Here is a 21,693-nt window from a genome sequence, read left to right on the forward strand (position 1 = left end):
TCTTGTTATAAATACAAAGAGTTGTTGGAGTTTATTGTGGCACTAAGCAAATTGAGGGAATATAATTGTGGGTACTCCTGTATTATTTAGAACACACTCGAGAAGTCTGCTGAATGTACGATCTATGAAAACCGTTTCATAGCCACAAATAACGGGTAATAAAATGCATTGGACTTGTATAATTTGGGCTATATATTTACACATTATGGGGGTGGGGTAAGGGTAGCTTAGTTTAAGTTAGATTAGGTTACTTTATCCCCACAATGTGTAAATATATAGTCCAGAATATATTATTATATAAGCTAAAACATTATATTTTATCATATTTTTGTATATTTCATTAGGATTAACCTAACTTCACTTCTCCTATGCGTCCTGAATAATACAGGAGTACCTAATTGTGGTATATATTTGAATTGGGGCAGTGACAATTGAACATGGGGCAACATGACATACAGTTGAAGACAATTAGCATCATTGAACCCTAGCAGTAACCTTTACTTATCATGGGAGGTAATTAATATGGAGTTGATAAAAAAAACATGAATAATCATATTTACTTGGGAGTAGACTATCTCGTAATGGATCTACATTTATTAATAAATTAGCACCGATGTCCAATTCCCCATCCACGATGCTTACAGTTTATAATGCGCAGTTTATTGTGTCACGACGACAAACGTGTTTTATTATTATTTTTTTTTCAATGTAAAAGAGAAAAATCCTTATTTACAAGCCATAAGTATAACAGCATTACAAAGATGATCCTCTGTTCGTGTTAATGACCCTAAAAAATTGCGAATCCTTTCAGACTCGTTTACTTATCAGGAACTATCAGATAAGTTCAAGGTTTAAACGCCTCTCTGAAGGCTTGTTTAAAAACTTTACGATTTCTGGCAAGATGAGTGGCTTTTAATAAGTCATTGGTTTGAATTTTATAACAGAAGCTATTCAGTGTTCGCTGCGATCAGATATCTATTATGATGATGTGTTTAAAATCTTTTATACTAGTTAGCCTAGCAATTTGTATGGACTATATTAAAGCGGATAGCTTACCTGTTATTTCTTGTGGAGGTTAGTCATCCTTACTAAATCGCCTTTAGACTGATTTGGCTTTAAAGTACGCTGAAGTTGTAATAAGAATAAGTGTCCCTTATACAGGGGCTCTTGACCATGGATGGATGGTGGCGTATGAGATAAAGTTCTAGAATCGCGGCTGTTCAGAAGAAAACGTGCTAGAACAAAAAAAGTGACGTTTTTAGATTGCTAATTTTATGTTCATTTAATGGATGTGGTCGTGTTTTGGAAAATTCATCCCCAGCCGCCTCCCTAATGGTCTCATATAGCCCAAGGCTATGTAAAAAAACTAACCAAATATTTATTAAAACTGATTCAGAAACAGATAAAAAGGGGGAAAAACAAAGAAATATGATTAATCGATACTTGCTGCATATTGTAAAGTAAGAATTCCATCATTTTTCTGGTTAGTTTTTTGGTAAATTTTTACCAAATCATATTATTGAATTACGAATAAAATAAACATACCACTTGATGCCTTTTTATGCTCTTTCCAAATATAATAATCATTTTTATCGGAAATGAATTCCCCCCCCCCCCTATTTATACCAATTCAGGGTATATATTTGCACATTAGGGGGGTGGGGGTAAATTTCATTTCTGATGTAAATGAGAGGTAAGATTAGACTTTTCCCCCACCCCCACCCCCCTAATGTGCAATCATATACCCTGAATTGGTATATATAGGGGTGGGGGCTAAAATTCATTTCCGACAAAAATGATTATTATATTCGTAAAGAGCATAAAAAAAGGCATCGAGCGGTATATTCACTTTATTCGTAAGTCAATAATATGATTTGGTAAAAATTTACCAGTTTTTTTTTATATTTGAGACCATTAGAGGGAGGCTGGGGATGTATTGTCGAAAATAGAAACAATACCATAAACCTGAATATACAATTAGCAACCACAAAATGGCTCCTTTTTGTTCTAGCATGTCTCCTTCTGGAGAGCCGTTATTCTAGACCTTTGCCGTGTATGAAACACTGCCTGAGTTCATTTTGAGACGCCATGTCGGTGCGGTAATTTCTTTTCTGAACCAGCTGCAATTAAAGGGTAGTACACCAAAAAAATAATAAAAAAATAACGCTTGATTTCCCATTCAAAATATAATGCCCGCCAAATTCAATTGCCTTTTTCCAAACATAACAGTCGACATTGCATCCCAGCTCTCACCACCTAGTACCTGGATATAGCCCTAGGCTATGCACAAACAGTGTCCGTTTGCTTTTTTTTTGTTTTTTTAGATTGACATTGTTGTTGATGAGAAATAGCCTACACAAAATAATGTGTGCTCGTGTTAGAAAGCCCCTTGTTACAACAACCAGGACTTTTGCCATTTCTCAAATATGGGGAAGGACATAGCCCATTTGCCAAACCCCGAGTTACGGTCGCCTTAAGTTCTGGTTCTATTTCACGAAACACATCCATTTTTTGGCGCTCTTTCATTTTATGAAACCTAACGATGGAACTCATGTAAATTTAGATAATTCGGCACTTGTTAAGAAGCCGGTGAGTACGCGAGAAGTGAAGTTTCGTTAGTGCCAATGAAATAAAACAAAATAGCATTAAAATATAATAGTTTATGAAAAAAATTGGGCTATATATTTGCCCATTAGGGGGGGGGGTAAAGCATAGCATATATTAAACACGTAACCCAACCTAACCCAACCTAGGTACCTTTTATTCCCCCTAAACCCCAAACAACTAAAGTTTAAATATAGTTCCCGGAGTGAGGAACCCTTTGTTTATACAGCATCTAGGCATTACCCGGTAAAATGCCTATCTGTTCTCGCAATACAATTGTCGCGTACTTACCAACTTGTTAACAAGTACCTATAATTCTTATACCTGAGATGCCAACAGTTTTTCAAGGGAGGGGGGTAGTAACCAAAAAAGTGCATTTTTGGCCCAACAGTTTATTTTACAAATATTCTGAAGGGTTCATTTGGACATATACAAGGAGGGGTCATGTCTGTGCTCCTGTATGTAGAAATACCAGTTTGAACTGAAAGAATTAAAAGTAGGTACTCCTATGTTAAACGGACTCTTTTATATAAAGGTAAAGGTAAAGGATGCGGCACTAGACCCTTAAGGTCCAAACCGGCGGTGCTGATCTCCGTTTCGTGGCCCTTCAGCCAGGAAGTGCAATGGGGGGCTGGGGGCCAGCCAACCTATGCTTTCGCAAACCCTTCCTGTTTTACCTTCCCCAGATTTCTCCAGGTACCCATTTAGAGCTGGATTGACTCTGGCTAAGCTTACAGGGTCACACCACTGACCCGCGTCCCAAACTAAGAAACTGACCACACCAGGGATCGAACCCGAATTCACGGATTCTCAGCCCAGCGCACGTCTTTTATATAGTGCTACTTTGGTTAATGCTAATGAAATAAAATAAAATAGGATGAATATATAATAGTTTATAAAAACAAATTCGGGCTATATATTTGCACATTAGGGGGGTGGGGGGTAAAGCATAGCATATATTATTACGTAACCTAACCGAATCTAGGTATCTTCCCCTCCCTAAACCCCAAAAAACAACAGTTTAAATATCGTATACGCAATGAAAACCACGCTATACATTGTATTACTCTATAGCAGTGTCTTGAATTATCTCGTCTCGTCAAACGGACTCAGAAAAGAGTCCGTTTAACATAGGAGTAGACTTACCAAAAAATAAAGTGGAATTATCTTATAAGGTTGTAAGAAAAAATGACCTTCCATTGGGGGATTAGCTTGTAAAGAGTCACTGAATGCATTTTGGGTCGTAGATGATCTTTGACATCGGAGCTATGTACTATATTTCTCAAAATGTTAAGTTTTCAGGGCCGGCTTTATATGTCAAAACTCTGGCGGTAGTTTTAAACGATAGAGTTTAATGTCAAAAAGCAAACAAACATATCTAAATTATTATTTTCATTTGTAAAGTTTTACTGCTTTCCCAAATACGGCAGCCCCATAAGCTCATATGGCAAGTGGCTAAACTCAGTTGCTTCAATTGGAGGAGGTTTTCATCCCCTATATTTTTTGCCTCCACCCCCCTTGATTTTGAAAACAGACCTTTCTTGGTATATTTTATTGAAAAAGTAATTTTTTGTATTTTTTTTTAAAGCAACAAAATTGCCACCTGTGAATTTGGAAAAATATGCCCCCCCACATTTTGTGAAATGACGCTACTCAAACTCGTTGTTTCATGATAGACTGATACACCCTTAGAATTTCAATTTATGGCACTTAAAACTGACGGCTGGAAGTACCGTACAAAATACCCTGTAATAGAAATGCTCGGGAAGCTCTTATCATTTGTACTTTCAGCGAGTTTATAATATCAACCTGAATGCATGATACTGTTAGTTAACATTTTATTGCTCCCGTCTTCACTCTCCCTTTTTTTTGCTGAACAGAAAGTCTCTTCATTGGCTGGTGTCTGCTGGTTAAATTATAGTAATAATTTTTTGCAGTTAATCCTTTGTTCACCGTTCATTGCGCTAAACTAGAAAATACACCTGTCCAAGTAAATTATCCAATTAGATTTTTTAATCCTGTGTCATCCTTTTAATTAATTTAAAAGATTAAGTGTTTCTTTTTCTTACGGATGTAAACAGCGAAGTTGAAACCTGAAACCACTGCAACCATCATCTTCGCATGCATGCAGGGGCGTAAATAGTTTTTGTAGTTGAGAGACAAGATAGTAGTGACGTAAAATTTTTACAAAGATTTCAGAAAACTGAAAGACATCAACACAGTTTTATACCTACAAGGCTACAATAAAGACAACATAAAGAAATTATCGTCATTATTATGGTATTTTTCTGCTGAAGCCCCATAAAGAATTTTAAGTTTTCATTAGAAAGTATATTTTTCACATTTCCAGATTGTTGGACTTGGTCAAGCTGATGACATAAGCAGTATTATGCCAGATAATACAATGCAAGTATAGGAATTGTTACAGTTTTTTTTTATATTATGGTTTATGTCCACTCTGAAACAAGCGATTTTACGACGATCAGTTGTAACTTGCACAAAAAGAACAAAATGCTTCTATCATTGGATTCAGTAGTTACAGATCTATCCATTCACCGAGCCAGAATTATGATATTACTTAGAATTTTTCTTTGGGAACATTCTAAACTTACTTAAAAAACAGGGAAACGGCCCTTTTTCCAACGATTTTTAATCAATTTTCGATGTATTTTTAATCTAAAAAACCATCTACACCAAATTTCAAAAATGTAATTCGACAGATGGATAGAATTGAATGTCATTTATGGAAGGATATCAAAATTGTCTTTTTTCATTGACACACAACAATCGTAGGAAAGCAGAAAAATAATATCCTAAAAATTACACAGTGAACATAATCCTTAACGCCAAAGAATACAACGTTAGCACAAGTAAATAATCGAAAATAAGGAGGGCTGGGGGCATATACCCCCTGAAATAAAGGTCATGTCTCCCGTAGGCTAGACGTAAATAATTTCTTAGACCACACTGCTTTTCCATTTACAAAAAGTTAAGCAAGAAAACCTGGTTTTAATTTTGATAAAACAGTGAAAAATTACAAAAATATAAACACTTAATTAAACAAACACACTCCGAATATTTTGGCCCCACATCCAGGAACCTTTCTCAACGGAAAACAAATTCTTAATTTACATCGAAAAACAACATACTAAGCGCACAAAGAAAAAGAAAAAAACAAAAGAAAAGAAATATAATTAAATAAGTAGGAATCAAAACTCACATATTAAATAAAAACTTCCATGCACTGACGTATAAACAAAATCGAATGTCTATGATGACACATACGTCTCCCCACAATGTATAAATGGAAATCTATCAAAAAATGAAGAATATATTTATACTTGAACAAAACAATAAAGGTCAGCTAACCCCCGGCCCATAACCCCTAATTAAATCTCCCAAGTTCATCAACCCATTTATGGATTATAAATTGAACAGATTCTTTTGGTTGCAAGCCTTGTTGCAGTCCGAACAAAGGTCAGAATGGGTTAAATGCTGGGAAAAGTAAACGAACTGCAGCTAGGCTTGTAACCAAAAGAATCCGTTCAATTTATAATTCAAAAATGTGTTGATGAACCCAGCTTTGGTCAGGTACTCACTGGTCATGCCTAAGATTGCTTGCTTATTCTTAAAGCTGCTTAGGAACACTTCTTTCTTTGTAGAACAGACCATATTCCTCTTAAAATTGGTCTGCGGGTACAATCGTGACCCTTTCCGTCTCAAATGGGTGATGTCTTTGATTGAAGGTGCTTGGTTGTATCCGTCGAAAACCACTGATGTCCTTTGCAACACATATTTCAGTGTAACTTAGTCAACGTACTTTTGGCAGATACTATCATAAGTTTCGTTATTTTCCCAAGAGATTCGCTGAAGCAGTGCCCCACCATCGAGAACTATATGCTTGTCACTGAAATCTTTGATGAAGTCTTCAGTTTTTGGATGCTGCTCTGCAACTAAACGCCACATCGCATCGGTGAGGGTAAGCTGATCGGCTAATTGTGGAAGTCCGTTTGCTTCAAAAGGTGACGGAGGCTGCGAGCACAATTCATACTCAAAGTATGACACCAAATCATCAACGCTATTTCCAGCAGTTGTCACCAGGCACTGAAACATCAGTACTGGATCAATGACAACTGACTGTCCATTAACAACTGGTGCAGCTGTATTAGTAAGCGTTAAGGTCACGACTTTTTCTTAAATGTGTACCTGTTGACGTTTTCCCCTGTCATGCTATCCATGATTTCTTGTCCGACGGATCTAGTTGTGTCGACGTTGACTTTTTTATCAGCCGTAACTCCAGAAGTAATGTTGCGCAAGCTCGGGTCTTCTGCGAAAGGGGTATTCTCAGAAAAAAAGCAAACAAGCTTGCTAGTGTGATGGTTGTCGCATTCAATCCTCGACTTCTTTGTGCTGTTCGCTCGTCTCGTATAGGACCTTAGCAAGATTTTGCATCAACGAATTAATCCCACTACAAGTTGGTGCTGAAAGTAACCAAGTCAACCTCTGCAACTCATTCATGCCACTTCCCTTGGAACACCACCGTTAGTTTTTAACAAGCACATGAGCTGCTCAATGACCAAATCTGACGACAGAACCGCCCAAAACTTTTTGGATCTGCGGATAACATATCTTCCGGTCTGAAAATTGTCAAACACGTCGGGATTGGTAGTTTCGAGCTACCAATAAAAATATAACTTTTATGTTTATCACGGTGATAATAAACATAATTTTTTAATTTTACGTTAAAATAAATGTGATTTTCATAACCACCATGATCTAGTACCCAAATCTAGACATTAATTTTGTTGTTGTACGCCTTTATATGGAAAACGGCTGGGTGATAGTTGCCATTCTACATTTTAAGACCGCTTTCTTTTAGATTAAGCGTGGTTTAATACTAATGGAATATTTAAATGAAAGTTTTAATTTTAATGTTCAAATAAAGGGGATTTTCATAATCACCGTGATCTAGTACTCTATTCTAGATATCAATTTGGTTGCTCTACGCCATTATACGTAAAAACGAATTCCCTCCTCAAAATCAACCTCAACCTCAAAAACTTAATTTCTAGTTTTACGTTCATATAAAGGTGATTTTCATAATCACAGTGATCTAATACCCTAATCTAGATATAAATTTTGTTGTAGTACGCCTTTACATGGAAGCACGAATTTCAGATACTTAAAATCAACCTCAATCTAAAAAAAAACCTAAATTTTTATTTTACTTTCAAATAAAAGTGATTTTCATAATCACGGTGACCTATTACACTATTCTAGACATCAAATTTGTTGTTGTGCGCCTATATATGGAAACACGAAATTCACCCCCTCAAAATCAACTTCAACCTAAAAAAACATATTTGTGAAACAGATAGATGAGCCAACTTTGCATATTTGGAATCAGCACATTTTTTTTCGTCGGTTAGTCAAAGAATCTTTTCTCTTGCAATTTGTTCCCGGTTAGGCCCTTTTTTTCACACACTTCCTTGACTATTAACAGTATGAATACTTTAAATGCTTGAGCAGTTAAATAGCCCTTTTAAACTTTGAAATTATAAATATTGCAAACTTATTAGGCATAGGGGAAAAAATAAAGTAGTCTTGGGCCTTGGTCTCCTTTATTTGGTAGGGAATCGAGGTTCATGATTGTAGAAGGACGGGAGGGGGAAGGAAAACAAAACTTGTTTTAAACTGGGTTAATTTTTTCCGCTTTTATTCCTTTCTCAGTCCCTGAAAACTTAAATTTGTTACTATATGATAAATCATAAAATGGATATTAAATACTCACATCTATTGCTGAATATCTTATAAAATGAACTATATTTATTATCGATCGGGTAACGAATTCCAAAACTAAATAATTGCAGACTTATTGAATCAAATTTGTTCCATAGTCTAAGTAATAATATGTGCTGATTTAAAATTTCATAGATTTCCATTTGTAAAAACTTGGAAAAGTCACATTTTTAGAATTAACTGTGCATTTAGGGACTACAACTTAAAAAAAAAAAAAACAGAAAGGCAAATCAAATGTAAAATCTGTAAAATTATGAAAGCAATAGTAAAAAAGTAAAATGTTAAAATCTTGGAACCAGTAAAATTCCCGAAATTTTGGGGATGTGGTATACACTTGAACACTGCGCGTACCTGTCGGACACTGGTTGGCTTTTCATTTTCTAATTTTTTCAGTTTAGTATCTCCATTCCCCTCCTAAATGAAAATCAGATAGACGTGTTTATGCGCTTGTATGTGCCGTAGACAGTTTGGATTCATATTTGAGTATCAAGCACAGGCTTGAAGACCCCTCCCCCCTACTTACCTACCCTAGGCTACTGGAAATTCTCTATTCTTTTTATTTTTGTAGCATCTCACGTGTGTTCATCAAGCAGTTCGTGGTTGACGGAGCGTAGTAAGGAACGACGCGGCTCAGTATTAACCGAAATTTAAAAAACTGAATTTTGATATCAACAGATACATCAAAATAATCAGCTTATTATGCTGATTCCAAATATATAAGATTCAGTAAGTTTCTAATAAGTCCAGTTCAAATGCTCGTGTTTTTCAGTCAAAATTTCAACACAGAGGCTGTGTCTCAACACCGTAACGTTTCCTGTGGCACTTTCCATATTACATAAACCACTGAAAGGAACAGACGCCCAAGGAAAGCAAATGGTCCCAATGGTACAGCCCACGAACCAATAACTACTTTTCGAGGCTACTTCTAATGCAACTTCTAACCGTAAACCAAGAAATCACAGAACTTTCTGTTGAATACAGGCTTTGTGCAAGCCTGGGCCCCATTTTGGCACATGGTTGATAGCATTTGGCGATTCACCTGTATAAAAAAAGCTTAGGCTCCCTGCTCAAACAATCACATGCATATTACCCCTGGCTCATTGATACAGGTTTGCAAATATTACATTCATTAAGCTCATAACCTCATAAAAGTCCACCTAAGGCTGACTAAAAGGATTCGTTTATGCCAAATTGTTTTATTAAAAATCAAATGATTCCTCATTGAGATTCCTTATTCAAGACAATATGTTTGAAATTTTTTTCATCTTACTCTGGATATAGCTTCGGAAGGGGTGAAGGTCGGGTTCACAAATGTATATCGAGCCCGTTAATGACGATTATCGAGCGTACAATCAATGTATCTGTTTTTTTTTTTTGTCCCAATGTCTGGGGAAAGTTGGTCCCATTTCTTTCTTTTCTTTGCCTTATCTTTGCACAGTATTTTTTGTCTTTCCCTTTCTATCATTTCGAAAATAGGACCATTAGCTAACATTTGTAAACCTTTTATTCTTTCAACAGTTCTGCTGAGCATAGTTTGATCTATTATAAGTTTAAATCATAGTATTTTGGTATAGTAACAATCAGTATTGCCACTAGTGAGCAAATGATCCGACTAAATTTGCAGTTGTGCTAATTAAAACTCTGTATTTTGTTTACAGGCGAAAATACAGTATGCAGTCGTGACAAGCCTCCCCCGCCAGAGTATGCCTGTAGGCTACCGTTTTTGGCTTTTCGCTAGTATCTTCGTAACTTGCAACTTTTTTGTTTGTCTTTTCTTTCCTTATTTTTTCTCTATTTTTGTTTTTCTCCTTTTTTTTCTTGCTTCTTATTTTCTTTTTCTAACTTTTTCTTTTTGTCAACCCTGTTATTTAATCGGTACTGGTCATTCGCAAAAGAGGTCGATAACATAAGGAAACCTAGTTGAGGAAATATAAAAGCAAAGTAAAACACTTGCAATGGAAATAGTGTTTGAAACTGCGACGCTAATTTGCGGCTTATGGATAGTTTTACGTGTCTAGCAAGATATGCCTATGTTGTGATCGCGACCGGCAAAGACTAAAGTACGACAACTTTCTTTCAAGTAACAGGTTTGCTAATGCTACATTATTGGAAAATTGGAAACAGACAAGGACAAATTATTATTTATTAAAATCAATCGTCTCCTCGTCTCTATCTGCGTCTTTCATTTTCCAGGTTTGGTATTTTTCCAATTTCTTCTCTACTGGCTCCCATTTAGCTACTCCACTTCCATCAGAGCTGCAGTTGGGAACCAATTACCTTGTAAACGTAACTGCAGCCACTGTTTCTGTTCGAAGTCTATTGCGCAGTTTTGTCTTGATATTGGTGAGGACAAAAAACTGTCCAGCAGATTCATCGAATTTTGTGGTAGACAGCTGCATGACTGCATATCACGCAAGTTCCCGAATAAAGGTCGTCCAGCTCCTTCTTTTACCGACTTCATTACTTTCCAAAGCAGATAAGGCACACGAACTCTGCGATGCTTCTGTTTCGACAAATCCCTCTGATCGTCGAGATTAAACCCCCCTGAATACATTAAATTTACGCTTCGTTAGATTTTGATCTTCGTTTTACCCAGAATATTTTTGAAATGGCGAGCAGCACATTTTTTTTTAATAATTGCTGTTGCTTTTGTTCTACCAAGCATCATTTGCTGAGTGACTGAGGAATCTGGATATAGAAGTGACAGCATTGGCTTGTATCAATTCTTGTGATCAATGGCCCAACGCAACAGTCAAATCTACTAAACTTTAAAAGTTTCGTATCTAAATGAACAAAAGTAGGCCCATGTACTTTTCAGACATGGACTACTTATGTTTTAAAGATTTGAAAATCAATTTCTGAAATTTAGGGAAAAAACCTAGAAATTTAAGAAACCTAAATCGAGGTATTTTGTCTAAATTTAGATAGGTGCAGACATGTCATCTATGCAATCTTCTAAGTTCTAGAAATGAAGAAAGGGTTGATAGAGTAGCTGAATAACATCTTCCCAGAGTATATTTGAGGCCCTGGATGTGTTCCCAAAAGTTTCATTCAACTAATTCATCTACTTTCCAGGATAGCACGAAGCTCCTCAACTAGAACTTTATCATCTGTTATTTTCCAGATAAGCTGTTGAGTTTTTTGAATAAAACTTCTACCAAATTTCCAAAGACTTTCAGATACTGATATTTTACCTGGTTCATGAAAATCTTAGTTGACACTCACCTGCATGGCCTCTTCTGAACTAGCTAATTCTGAGTCAAGCTTTAAATTGACTTTTGAAAGTTTTTGTCACCTGGCTCTACAACATTATTTTTATAGCATTCAGGCAAGTTCGTCCAGAAAATGATTGTTTACCATGGGCTAGAAACTGTTCTACTTCGCGTTTAACTAAGGAAATTGCAATTAATGGCAATAACTTGGTTGAATAGGCTGAAGAATGACCTGATCACTGGTCATGCTGGCTGGGCTCAACTTGCCAATCAAATTAATCAGCACCCTTAGGGGTCTGCACCATGACTAAACATTACGTAAAAATGATAGCTCAATCCAAAATCTGGTAAGAACGAATCAGTAAATTATACTTGTCAGACAGAGAAAAAACAAACTGGTAAAACTGACTAAATTTGAACTGAGACTTTCTGAAACAGCAAAATTTTCAGATAAGCCAGCAGTGACAACTCTGGTCACAATCAAACAGACAAAAAAACTATTAATAATAACTTTCTTTGTCTCGAGAAGTAATCCTATTGAGTAAACACAAAAAATTGGAAACTCTGTGAATTTTCCTCCCTACATGTGGGACACAGTCGACTTAATTAATTCATCAGGCTCAACCCAATGTAATTTAATAAAATATTCGTCTATTTACTTGGAAATTGAATCAGGATCTGCTGCATTCTCCAAAAATGAAGAAGCAAGTGACTAATAAAAAAATAATAATAGAAATCTGGACGTCCCTGTGAAAAAAAAACTTAAGGTATATCTGCCCTGCATCAATTTGCCATCAGTGCATCAATAGTATTTTTGCACAGTAAGCCATATAGATTCACGCTTTATTTTTGGAAGTTATTTTAAGAGTTAATCACTCAAGAGGCTGATTTTACAGCTGTATTTTCTTTTATTCTGTATTTCAATGTGTCGCTTGTGATTTCAATTCAGGCCCTGATCTTTCTTTTTTTTGTGTATTCTAGGTTCAGCTTTAGTCAAAGAGATTCGACTTACGGGATGCAGCAAATATCCGTGCCTTTTGAAGAAAGGAAAAAAGTTCACACTTGAATATGATTTTGAAGGAGGTAAAATATTTGCATTATCGGTTAAGCTCCTTTAAAAATTATTTATTAATTTAATAGCAAATCTTCTTTGTTATTTTGGAGTCTTACTCTTTACTATAACAGCCTAGTATTTACTTATTATAAAAGAATTAAAAACAGTAAGATAATAAATAAATAAACTCATATGAAGGTAAAACCTAACGTTGAAACTTAAAGAAATTACCCTACTTCGCAAATATTTTACTGTTGCCAGCTTCCCCAGTGAACATTTCGTTCTAATTCTTTCTCGTCGCACAACACTGATGAACAGCCTATAATTTGCTCATTGTGAACAAATGAAACACGCGCAGAAATTCAGTTAAAAACTATTTTTTACGTGAAAGTAACAAGCAAAATTAAAACTTTAAACAGGCTGAAATTATCCTAAACATGATCAGGATTGTAGTCCTTCTAAACCCTCTCTATGTTTAAATTTGGTTTAATAAAACTTATTATAATCCAAGCTGAATTATAAACTGAAAGTTTTTTGACAGTCAGCCCCCCTCCAGTTATTTTTAAGGGTACATACTTTTTCAGGAGTAATTGTATCAATCAAAGGTTTTAGAAGATCTCGCAATGATAAGTTATATTTTTTTTAGCCTTTTTGTAGCGTAGGACAGAATTTTGAGTCAACATGGGCCAGAATATGACAAGATCCAACATATTGAGGTAGTCATTCAGCTCGAGACACCCAAAAGCCTTATGATAACATACATATATCGGAAGGGCACGCTCACACCAAGCTACCAGTTTTGTTTTTTGGTCAATTATTTTGGAGCATAATTTAGTATCATAGTTTGCTGTTTACGAAAAATATTAACTTATGCCTTACTGGAATTTCATTTGAATAGTAAAAATGTGATTTTAAAAGTCACTATTAGAAGCTATTGTTTTTAAAAAGTTGGAATTGAAAAATTTGCAATTTCCATTATTAGCCTACGGAAAAAATCTATATTTTAGTGTGAGAAAACCCGATTAAGTTTTTTTCATTGTTGAAATATTATGACAAAAAGCATGCGTTTGAAAATATGTACTGTTTTCTTCAAAGCTTATGTTAACATCAGTGTAAAGAGAGGGGTGGTCCCCAGTCCCCCTCGCATTCAAGATATTTTCTGTTTATTTTATGATTTGACTTCGCTATTTACCTTAATGTAAGAATTATCGCTATTATATTATTAAGAGTTATTACTATTCTTAAAAAAATCTTTTTTATTTAATTGTATTATTTGTCGTCACTACTGCTTTTATGTTTATTTTTTATTTTTTTTTTTTTCAGCGGTTTGTAGGTTGGTAATGTTAAGGTATGAAAATTTGAATTTCTTTTTCCTGAGTGATTACAAAACGAGGCAGAAAAGTTACATTACATTACAAAGTTCATAGTTAGAAGCAGCACTCGATATGCCAGTTATGTCGTTTCGGAGTCGGGTGTCAGATGAAACCTTTGCGAGGGAGGAGGATATTAAAACTCATATCTTCAGCACATTTACGAGAGAAGGCATTGGATCGCAACCAGGTGTAGCGGGAAGTAAGAGTGGGGCTCGTCATCATATCTTTTATGATCTCACCAGATCCAACTTCTGGAAGGAGAGGAAATAGGATCCTCAGTATATTTTGTCATCCGCCTAATTACAAAACGGCCTGGCGGAATATAGTCAAACGTGGCCAAAAGTTACAGCTACGGTTTAGAGTTTTCGTGCTCGATGCTACTTTTGTGAGGGAAACACTAGATTGTTGCCGTCCGCATCCGTCATATTTCAGCTAAATGCAGTAGGGACTAAAAACAAGGGTTCTTATTGTGTCTTTTTGGGGTCAGATTTCATGCTGATAGTCCATAGAGCTGTTGCCAGTAAATGCAAGTACCACATGAGCTTTTAAGTTTTGTTTTATTTTTTGGTTAAGTTAGGATGCGCCTTCGCTACCAAATACCGACTTTTTTACATTCAGTCTGGGAATCAAAATGGAACTTTGTGCATACAGAGATCCATAAAATGATGTCAGCAAAGAGCAGGGAGAACTGGTAAGAATGGAGACTCGTACTAGAACCGGAAAAGCCTCAGTACCATCTAATATTCAACATTTTGTGCGAACTTCGTAACTCTTTTGAGATTGAAAGCGCCTCCTGGGGCATAATATTGGGTCTAAATCCATACCTGAAAGTTTTTTTTTTAGCTTAGTTTATTCTCAAGATAGTGAAAATTCTCTTATATGCAATTTTACTTTAAAAGGTTTTCTCTTTGCATGTCTCAAATCAAAGTTTTAGAGATATTAGACCTATTAAATAGTTAATTACCCTAAGCTGCTGCAGGCTTTTATTTTTAGGAAGCTTTGATTATAGTTCAAGGGGAGGAATCCCAAACTCTGTATATCAGCTCAAAGTTAACTAGTTAACTTAGCCTGCTCTGCTCAGCTTACTTCAGGCATACTGGATTTTGATATAAAACTATTCTTGAAAATAAAATAGTTCTTGCTAGCTGATATTACAGCGAAATTTTAGCTTTTATTTTATAGATGTCAGCAAAGAGTAGGGAGAACTGGTAAGAATGCAGACTCGCACTAGAACCGGAAAAGCCTCAGTACCATCTAATATTCAACATTTTGTGCGAACTTCGTAACTCTTTTGAGATTGAAAGCGCCTCCTGGGGCATAATATTAGGTCTAAATCCATACCTGAAAGTTTTTTTTAGCTTAGTTAATTCTTAAGATAGTAAAAATTCTCTTATATGCAATTTTAATTTAAAAGGTTTTCTCTTTGCATGTCTCAAATCAAAGTTTTAGAGATATTAGACCTATTAAATAGTTAATTACCCTAAGCTGCTGTAGGCTTTTATTTTTAGGAAGCTTTGATTATAGTTCAGGGGGGAGGAATTCCAAACTCTGTATATCAGCTCAAAGTTATCTAGTTTACTTAGCCTGCTCTGCTCAGCTTACTTCAGGCATACTGGATTTTGATATAAAACTATTCTTGAAAATAAAATAGTTCTTGCTAGCTGATATTACAGGGAAATTTTAGCTTTAATTTTATAGAGGGGCAGAATAATAACCTCAATTTTCCATTTTGGTTTGAAACTTTCTACTTTTTAATGAAGTCGCCAGACACTGCCGTAATAGTTACAAAACTGTTTTGTTTTTCCTATCCTCTCATGTTAAATCTACAAAGATGGAAAACTTACCAGTCTCCCATACTATTTGGTCAGTGTATATTATTGCTTAGTGGACATAAAGTTCTTTCTGGAGTCGTCTAATTCTATAGCGAGAATGAAACAGAGACATAATTGAAAGTGTTACCTCACAACTATGACCTATGGGTCAGTGGGTCACAGCTGCTGTATAGATCAATATGGATCACGGTGATCCATCACCCACAGTTTTCCACAAGCATTTTTTAGTTAGCCTTCTAATTTCGGGAAACTTAGGAATTTCAGATTTTTCAGAGAACTAGCTTTATTTTCTGTTTTTAAACTTAGTTTTGCAAGAAATAAAAATATAAGCCTACTCAGATTTTCTCTAACAATCAGGATTTCTTTCTTAATGATTTTTCTGAGTTTTTTCATTGAGATCTTGGTGTATTTTGCAAAAAAAGTAAGAAGTATATATTACGAAGCAAGAACTATGGTTGAAATTCATATCAACTTATTCAATGTTAATGTTTTGGATTATAAACAAAAGTTTAGGAAGGTTTTCATAGGGTGGTTTTGTATTCTGTAATGTTTGCATGACAAGAATCAATTCCAGCTCCCGATTACCTTAGCTGTTACCGTTTCATTTCACGAAACCGGTGTAAAGTTTATAGCGTTTTTCTTAATATATCAGTGGTAATTTCTTATTCTTTTTCCAGGACAAGATTCAAGTACAATAACGAATTCTGTGTATGGTATAATTAACCGAGTATCTTTGCCTTTTATTGGAGTGAATGGTGCTCCAGCCTGCCAAAAAACAACACCAATTGATCTCAGAACTGGTGCAAGAGCAATTAATGTGCCATCATGCCCCATTTTCTCTGGTCAGGCATACACATATTCCAATACCTTCCCAATTCTCTCAATTTATCCTACAGTAAGTAATTGTTTTGACAATATTTTGTTATGTCTCAAGTCTGGTATATCAGTGAAGCTTTCTGCACTCTACTTATTGAAAATCCATATAGGCCCTACTCACAGTTCACATATTTCAGAATTGGTCCTTTCCCACCATGAATCTGGAATTTGGAAGAAGGTGCAATTCCCTTCTGCCAATAGATTTCATAATTTGGAGAATAATAATTTGGAGACAACGGAAAGATAACAGAATTCCACTTAGCTATATTTTGATAAAACCGGTTTACCTTTTGCCATAGACACGTCTTGTTCATTGCTATGCTAATCATAGAAGTAAGCAGTTGTTCAGCTGGAGCAAAATACATCAATGTTGTACTATTAACAAATAGCGGTGTAGTGATATTGGTCCCAGAAGGTACAAGATTGACTAAATCCTTAATTCTAAAAAGCAGTTGTAACAGCATAAGGTAGATCATTAATAAAAATAAAAAATAGTAGGACTTACCATAGAGCCCTAGTCGACCCCATAATAAACGAAACTTTTACTACTACTACTAACAACTCACCGCAGCACCAAGCCGCCTGAGGCCAACACAGCTACGCACGCTCCTCCTTCATCCCAATCTATTCAAGGCCTCCCTCTTTATGCCCTCCCAGTAATTTCCCATTAATTCTAAAAGCAGTAGTAACAGCATAAGGTAGATCTTTAATAAAAATAAAAAAATAGTAGGACTTAATACAGAGCCCCAGGGGACCCATAATAAACGAAACTTTTACTACTACTGCTACTACTAACAACTCACCGCAGCACCAAGCCGCCTGAGGCCAACACAGCTACGCACGCTCCTCCTTCTTCCCAATCTATTCAAGGCCTCCATCTTTACACCCTCCCACAAAGTTCCCATTTCCTCTAAATCTTCCTTTATGAAATCCTCCCTTCCCAACTGAGGACGACCTGCTTTCCGTTTAGCCCTAGACGGTTGACCGAAAAGGACAATCTTCGACAATCTGTCATCCTTCATCTACAAAACGTGCCCTAGCCATCCCAACCTTTCTCTCATTATAGCCCTAAAAAGCGGGATCGAACCACATTTTCGTACAGCCTACTGTTTGAAATACGGTCAGTCAGCTTTAGGTTAAGATAATACTCTTTGTTGTGGAGACAATCAAGAAGCAAAGCCTTAGTCGCCCCTCTTAATCTATAAAATTTACATTTTTGTAATGGTATTTTTTGGCCCAGTGTCTAATACCTTAATCTAGTCCAGAAATGAACCAGCTTCTCTAAGACTTTTTGTCAAGAGGTCCATTGTCCATTAATTACCAAATTTATGTAGGATAACGTCATCTTTGTGTTTCTACACTTCCAAAAATCAAACTGATTTGAATGTAATGGTTTATGGAGTTCCAAACGATAATATAATAATACAGTTTTCTAGAAAACGAAAGTTAACATTGAAACTGTAATAGGCCAACAATCTCCAAGATCATTCTTATTGTCACCCTCAATTTAGGAGCTATATCCTAGCAATTTTAGCTACATCTATAAGCAGACGCATTTTTTAAATCGAGAAGATTAAGTGAATCACTATCGGCCGATACTTTTCATCCCAAAAACAATCATTCGTACTTAATCACGCATGACGGGTTTCACATAGGCTTACATTGAAACATCAATTGGAGTCCCCGTAAAAGACATCAAAATAGGGTCACCATCAGAAGATACAATACGCGAAGAAAAAAATTGGACGAATAATAGTAATTTGTTGAGAAAGATCATCATATACTTTAGTTCTACTAGATGACAAACCGTTCTGCATTAGTAGTTCATCGAAGAAAACAGAATCTACTGTTGATATTACACTTTTATTTACCGTCCATGTATTTTCAGGGTTATCACAAGCTTTTTTGAATCTATTACCCAAATATTTTTTTCACATTTCTCAAAAGTTTGTTAAAGGCGCTTCTGTAATTTTTATAAATTATTGAACAAATCGGGTTATTTTTCATTATTTAAGAAATTCCTAAAAAATTGATCTCTTCTATTAATGCAATGTAATAAGATAGGTGACAACCATTGCTCCTTAGGTTTCTTTTTCCTTCATCTTATAACAACCATCGTTCATGTCCCATCAGTGTCGGAATCAGCATGTCACAAAATCATCAAAAACTCATATTTATATCGTCCCTAAGATCCACCAAATTATTCAAATCAACTTCCACAGCTCTCTACTTGAGCCTTTCAAGGTTATTATGGTTAATCACGGGTATTGGACTCTTCGATATTCTTGGTACTGGCTTTGGGCCACCTCAAATCTTGTCAGAATCCCAAAAAGGTCTGGTACATCTGTAATATGTGCTGCACATCTCTTTGATATGGAATATTCAAATTTGACAAAAAATATTGTCAGTAAGCTTCGATGCCGATATGGTGACCGGTGTGCATGTATTAATAGCAAGAAATAAGCCATAAGACATGCAGAGTTGCAGAACACCCAAAGAAGCACTTGCATCAGGCTCATTTAGGTCAATACCAAAATACCAGCGCGTCATAAATGAATGTGAACCACATGGGCGTAGGCAGCATTAGGCAGCATATTGTCTAGGGGGGGGGGCAGTCGATAGTGTGACGGAGTTTTATCAACTACTTTTTCCAAACCATCTGCTTTTTCAGCCATTTCTAATGTAAATTTGAAGGTCTCGGGGGGCAGATGCCCCCCCCCCCCCCTGCCCCCCTCCCTACGCCCATGGTGAACCAGTTGGTAGTTACTCAAGCAGTGTATCCAGAAGATCCTTGAAAATGGGTATAGAGCTAGATGGCGGCCTATTCAACACAACCATAAATGCATCTTTCTGTTTCTGTGTTTCAATAAAGTCTCAGAAAAAAAATTTTCGGATGAAATCTTTAAATTCAAAAGTATTTGAATGGTTTCTTATTTCCAGCTCTTTTCGAGCTAAAACTATGATTAAGAAAGAAAAATCCTAAGATTAGCATTGAACCAAAAACCCTCTACTAACTTTTACGAGAGGAAAATTGACACTGTATGAAGAACGAACCCTGGCCCATAACCAAAAATTTAAAAAGGCGCTAAAATAACTGTTTAGTAAGAAAAAAATTTCATTTGTAGCTGATTTAGTAATGGCAACTGTTATTTCGATTGTGTCCTAATGTGTCCTAATAATAAAATGCTATTTTGAGAACGAATGAACAAAAATGCCAAAAACAGCCTGCAACTCTCGGAAATACCGTTGGATCAAAAGGAAAGTACATCATTGGAATCGCCATTGTCAAAAAACCCCATATAGGGAACTTATAGCCTTCTTTTTTTTTCTTCACTGCTTGCGGGGTACTGGAACATCATAGAGAGCCTGTTTAAAGGCCCATTTGAAAGGAAGTTACTACATATAGTTCCTTTTGTAATTAACAAAGATAATTCTGCAATAAAATATATTTTGATAAAAAAAACTGCATCTTCATAAACAAGATGATAAACATTCGTTTTGAAAAGCTGTTTCTCTGGGATATGTGGTCATATTTGAGTGACAGTTGCCTGATCGGCTGTGATAACTAAAAGGGTGACATATGCCATTACGGTTGAAAATGAACCATCTATGTGTCGTGGGTAAACTGAGCACGAGAAATTGAATGGTGCAGTCAGAATCGTCCTATCTTTTGACTTTGCAAAGATAAAAAGAGACATACGCCACACTCTCATTTTTTTTATCAGGTATTGTTGCAATTCAGAAAACAGAAGAGGATTATATTATGGAACTATAACATGTGGACCTGGCATTTGTGTCCTTTTTTGTGAAGGAAAAAGGAGATATACGCCATAAAATGGGACAATTTGGGATAATAATTTGGAATTCGCTTGGAATACTTGAATTTAGTTTATGCCACTGAAAAAATATGACGCTTAGAATATATTCCCTTTATCTCCATTAGCCCATCCTTCAGAGCTTTCGCAGTCGAAATTTTTTTTTTTTCGTTTTTTGGCTCTCCTGAAAAGTTACAGCCGTGGTTCTCTGGGGCACATTCTTTACTAGATCAAGCAAAGAAAATGCCAAAGGCTTTGTCCTATGTGTGATATTAAATAACAATGTACATAGGATTAGGTTAGCAAGTGCAATTTTACTTAAAACTGACGTTGTCTGGAAGATATGCCTCGTTTTGCATTAATCATTTGCAAGGGCCCGAGCCAAGCAAGGAGTCCCGAATATATCTATATAAAATTCATATATCTATATAAAATATATATTGATACATTTCTTTTGTTTACAGACTGACGTAACTGTTCAATATGGCGCAGTTGACGGGAGAGGAGAGAAGATTGCATGTTTCGTAATCCCAGCAAGAATAGCTTGATTCATCTGCCGAACAGAATAAACTTCCACATTGTATATAGTGTAGATTAAGGATTGAAGATTGCGTTTATCGTACTTTGTTTTAGGTAGTTGTTCCAAGCCAGATTTAATATTGAACTTGTGATATTTAAAGAACCTTTTATAGAACGTATTGTGAATAAGAATTATTTTTGGATAAAACGTGTACGCATTATTTTGGTGAAGATTTGGTTAATATTAATTACTGTAATTTTGTGTTTGCGTGGGAGAAGCACATTTTTTGTCATATGTACTAATTTTTTCGGGCTGTGTCGCCAATTTTTGCCTTACTTCATCAGTTTTCGTGAAGGTGTGAAGCTCAAGTCGGATTGATTAACGGGATATTACTTTCTTGGGGGGGGGGGGCTTTCTTGCCTGTGCAAGAAAGAATAGTTTTTGCCTGCTTGTTCATGAGCAAGACCCTACGATGTGTAAGCTGAAGCGGAATTTCATAGTCTATATCAGAGAGGTTTATTTGAATTGATGAATAATGGACTGAGGAATAAATGTCATATTTTGTAAGGCCATCTTGCCTGGGACCAAAAGAAAAGTTTCCGCCTATG

At 35.8% G+C, this 21,693-nt stretch overlaps 2 protein-coding genes across 2 annotated transcripts in view; both read left to right on the forward strand.

Moving 5' to 3' along the window:
* Positions 1 to 12,590, forward strand: part of LOC148950397 (uncharacterized) — a 76,379-nt gene extending 63,789 nt beyond the window's left edge. Inside the window, exon 4 of the mRNA XM_089092383.1 lies at positions 9,173 to 12,590. The gene's annotated coding sequence lies outside the window, so the exon portion shown is untranslated. The remainder of the gene's footprint in view (positions 1 to 9,172) is intronic.
* Npc2b (Niemann-Pick type C-2b) lies at positions 919 to 21,305 on the forward strand. The gene is made up of 4 exons (XM_089092382.1): positions 919 to 1,074; positions 12,597 to 12,698; positions 16,552 to 16,769; positions 21,030 to 21,305. Exons 1-4 carry the CDS (start codon positions 981 to 983, stop codon positions 21,111 to 21,113), a joined length of 498 nt encoding a protein of 165 aa, XP_088948508.1. The 5' UTR covers positions 919 to 980; the 3' UTR covers positions 21,114 to 21,305.
* Positions 21,306 to 21,693: the final 388 nt, after the last annotated feature.

The sequence above is a fragment of the Artemia sp. Qi Xiang Cuo genome, chromosome 7 (genome assembly GCF_049724085.1).
Source record: "Artemia sp. Qi Xiang Cuo chromosome 7, ASM4972408v1, whole genome shotgun sequence".
NCBI classification, from domain to species: Eukaryota; Metazoa; Arthropoda; class Branchiopoda; order Anostraca; family Artemiidae; genus Artemia; species Artemia sp. Qi Xiang Cuo.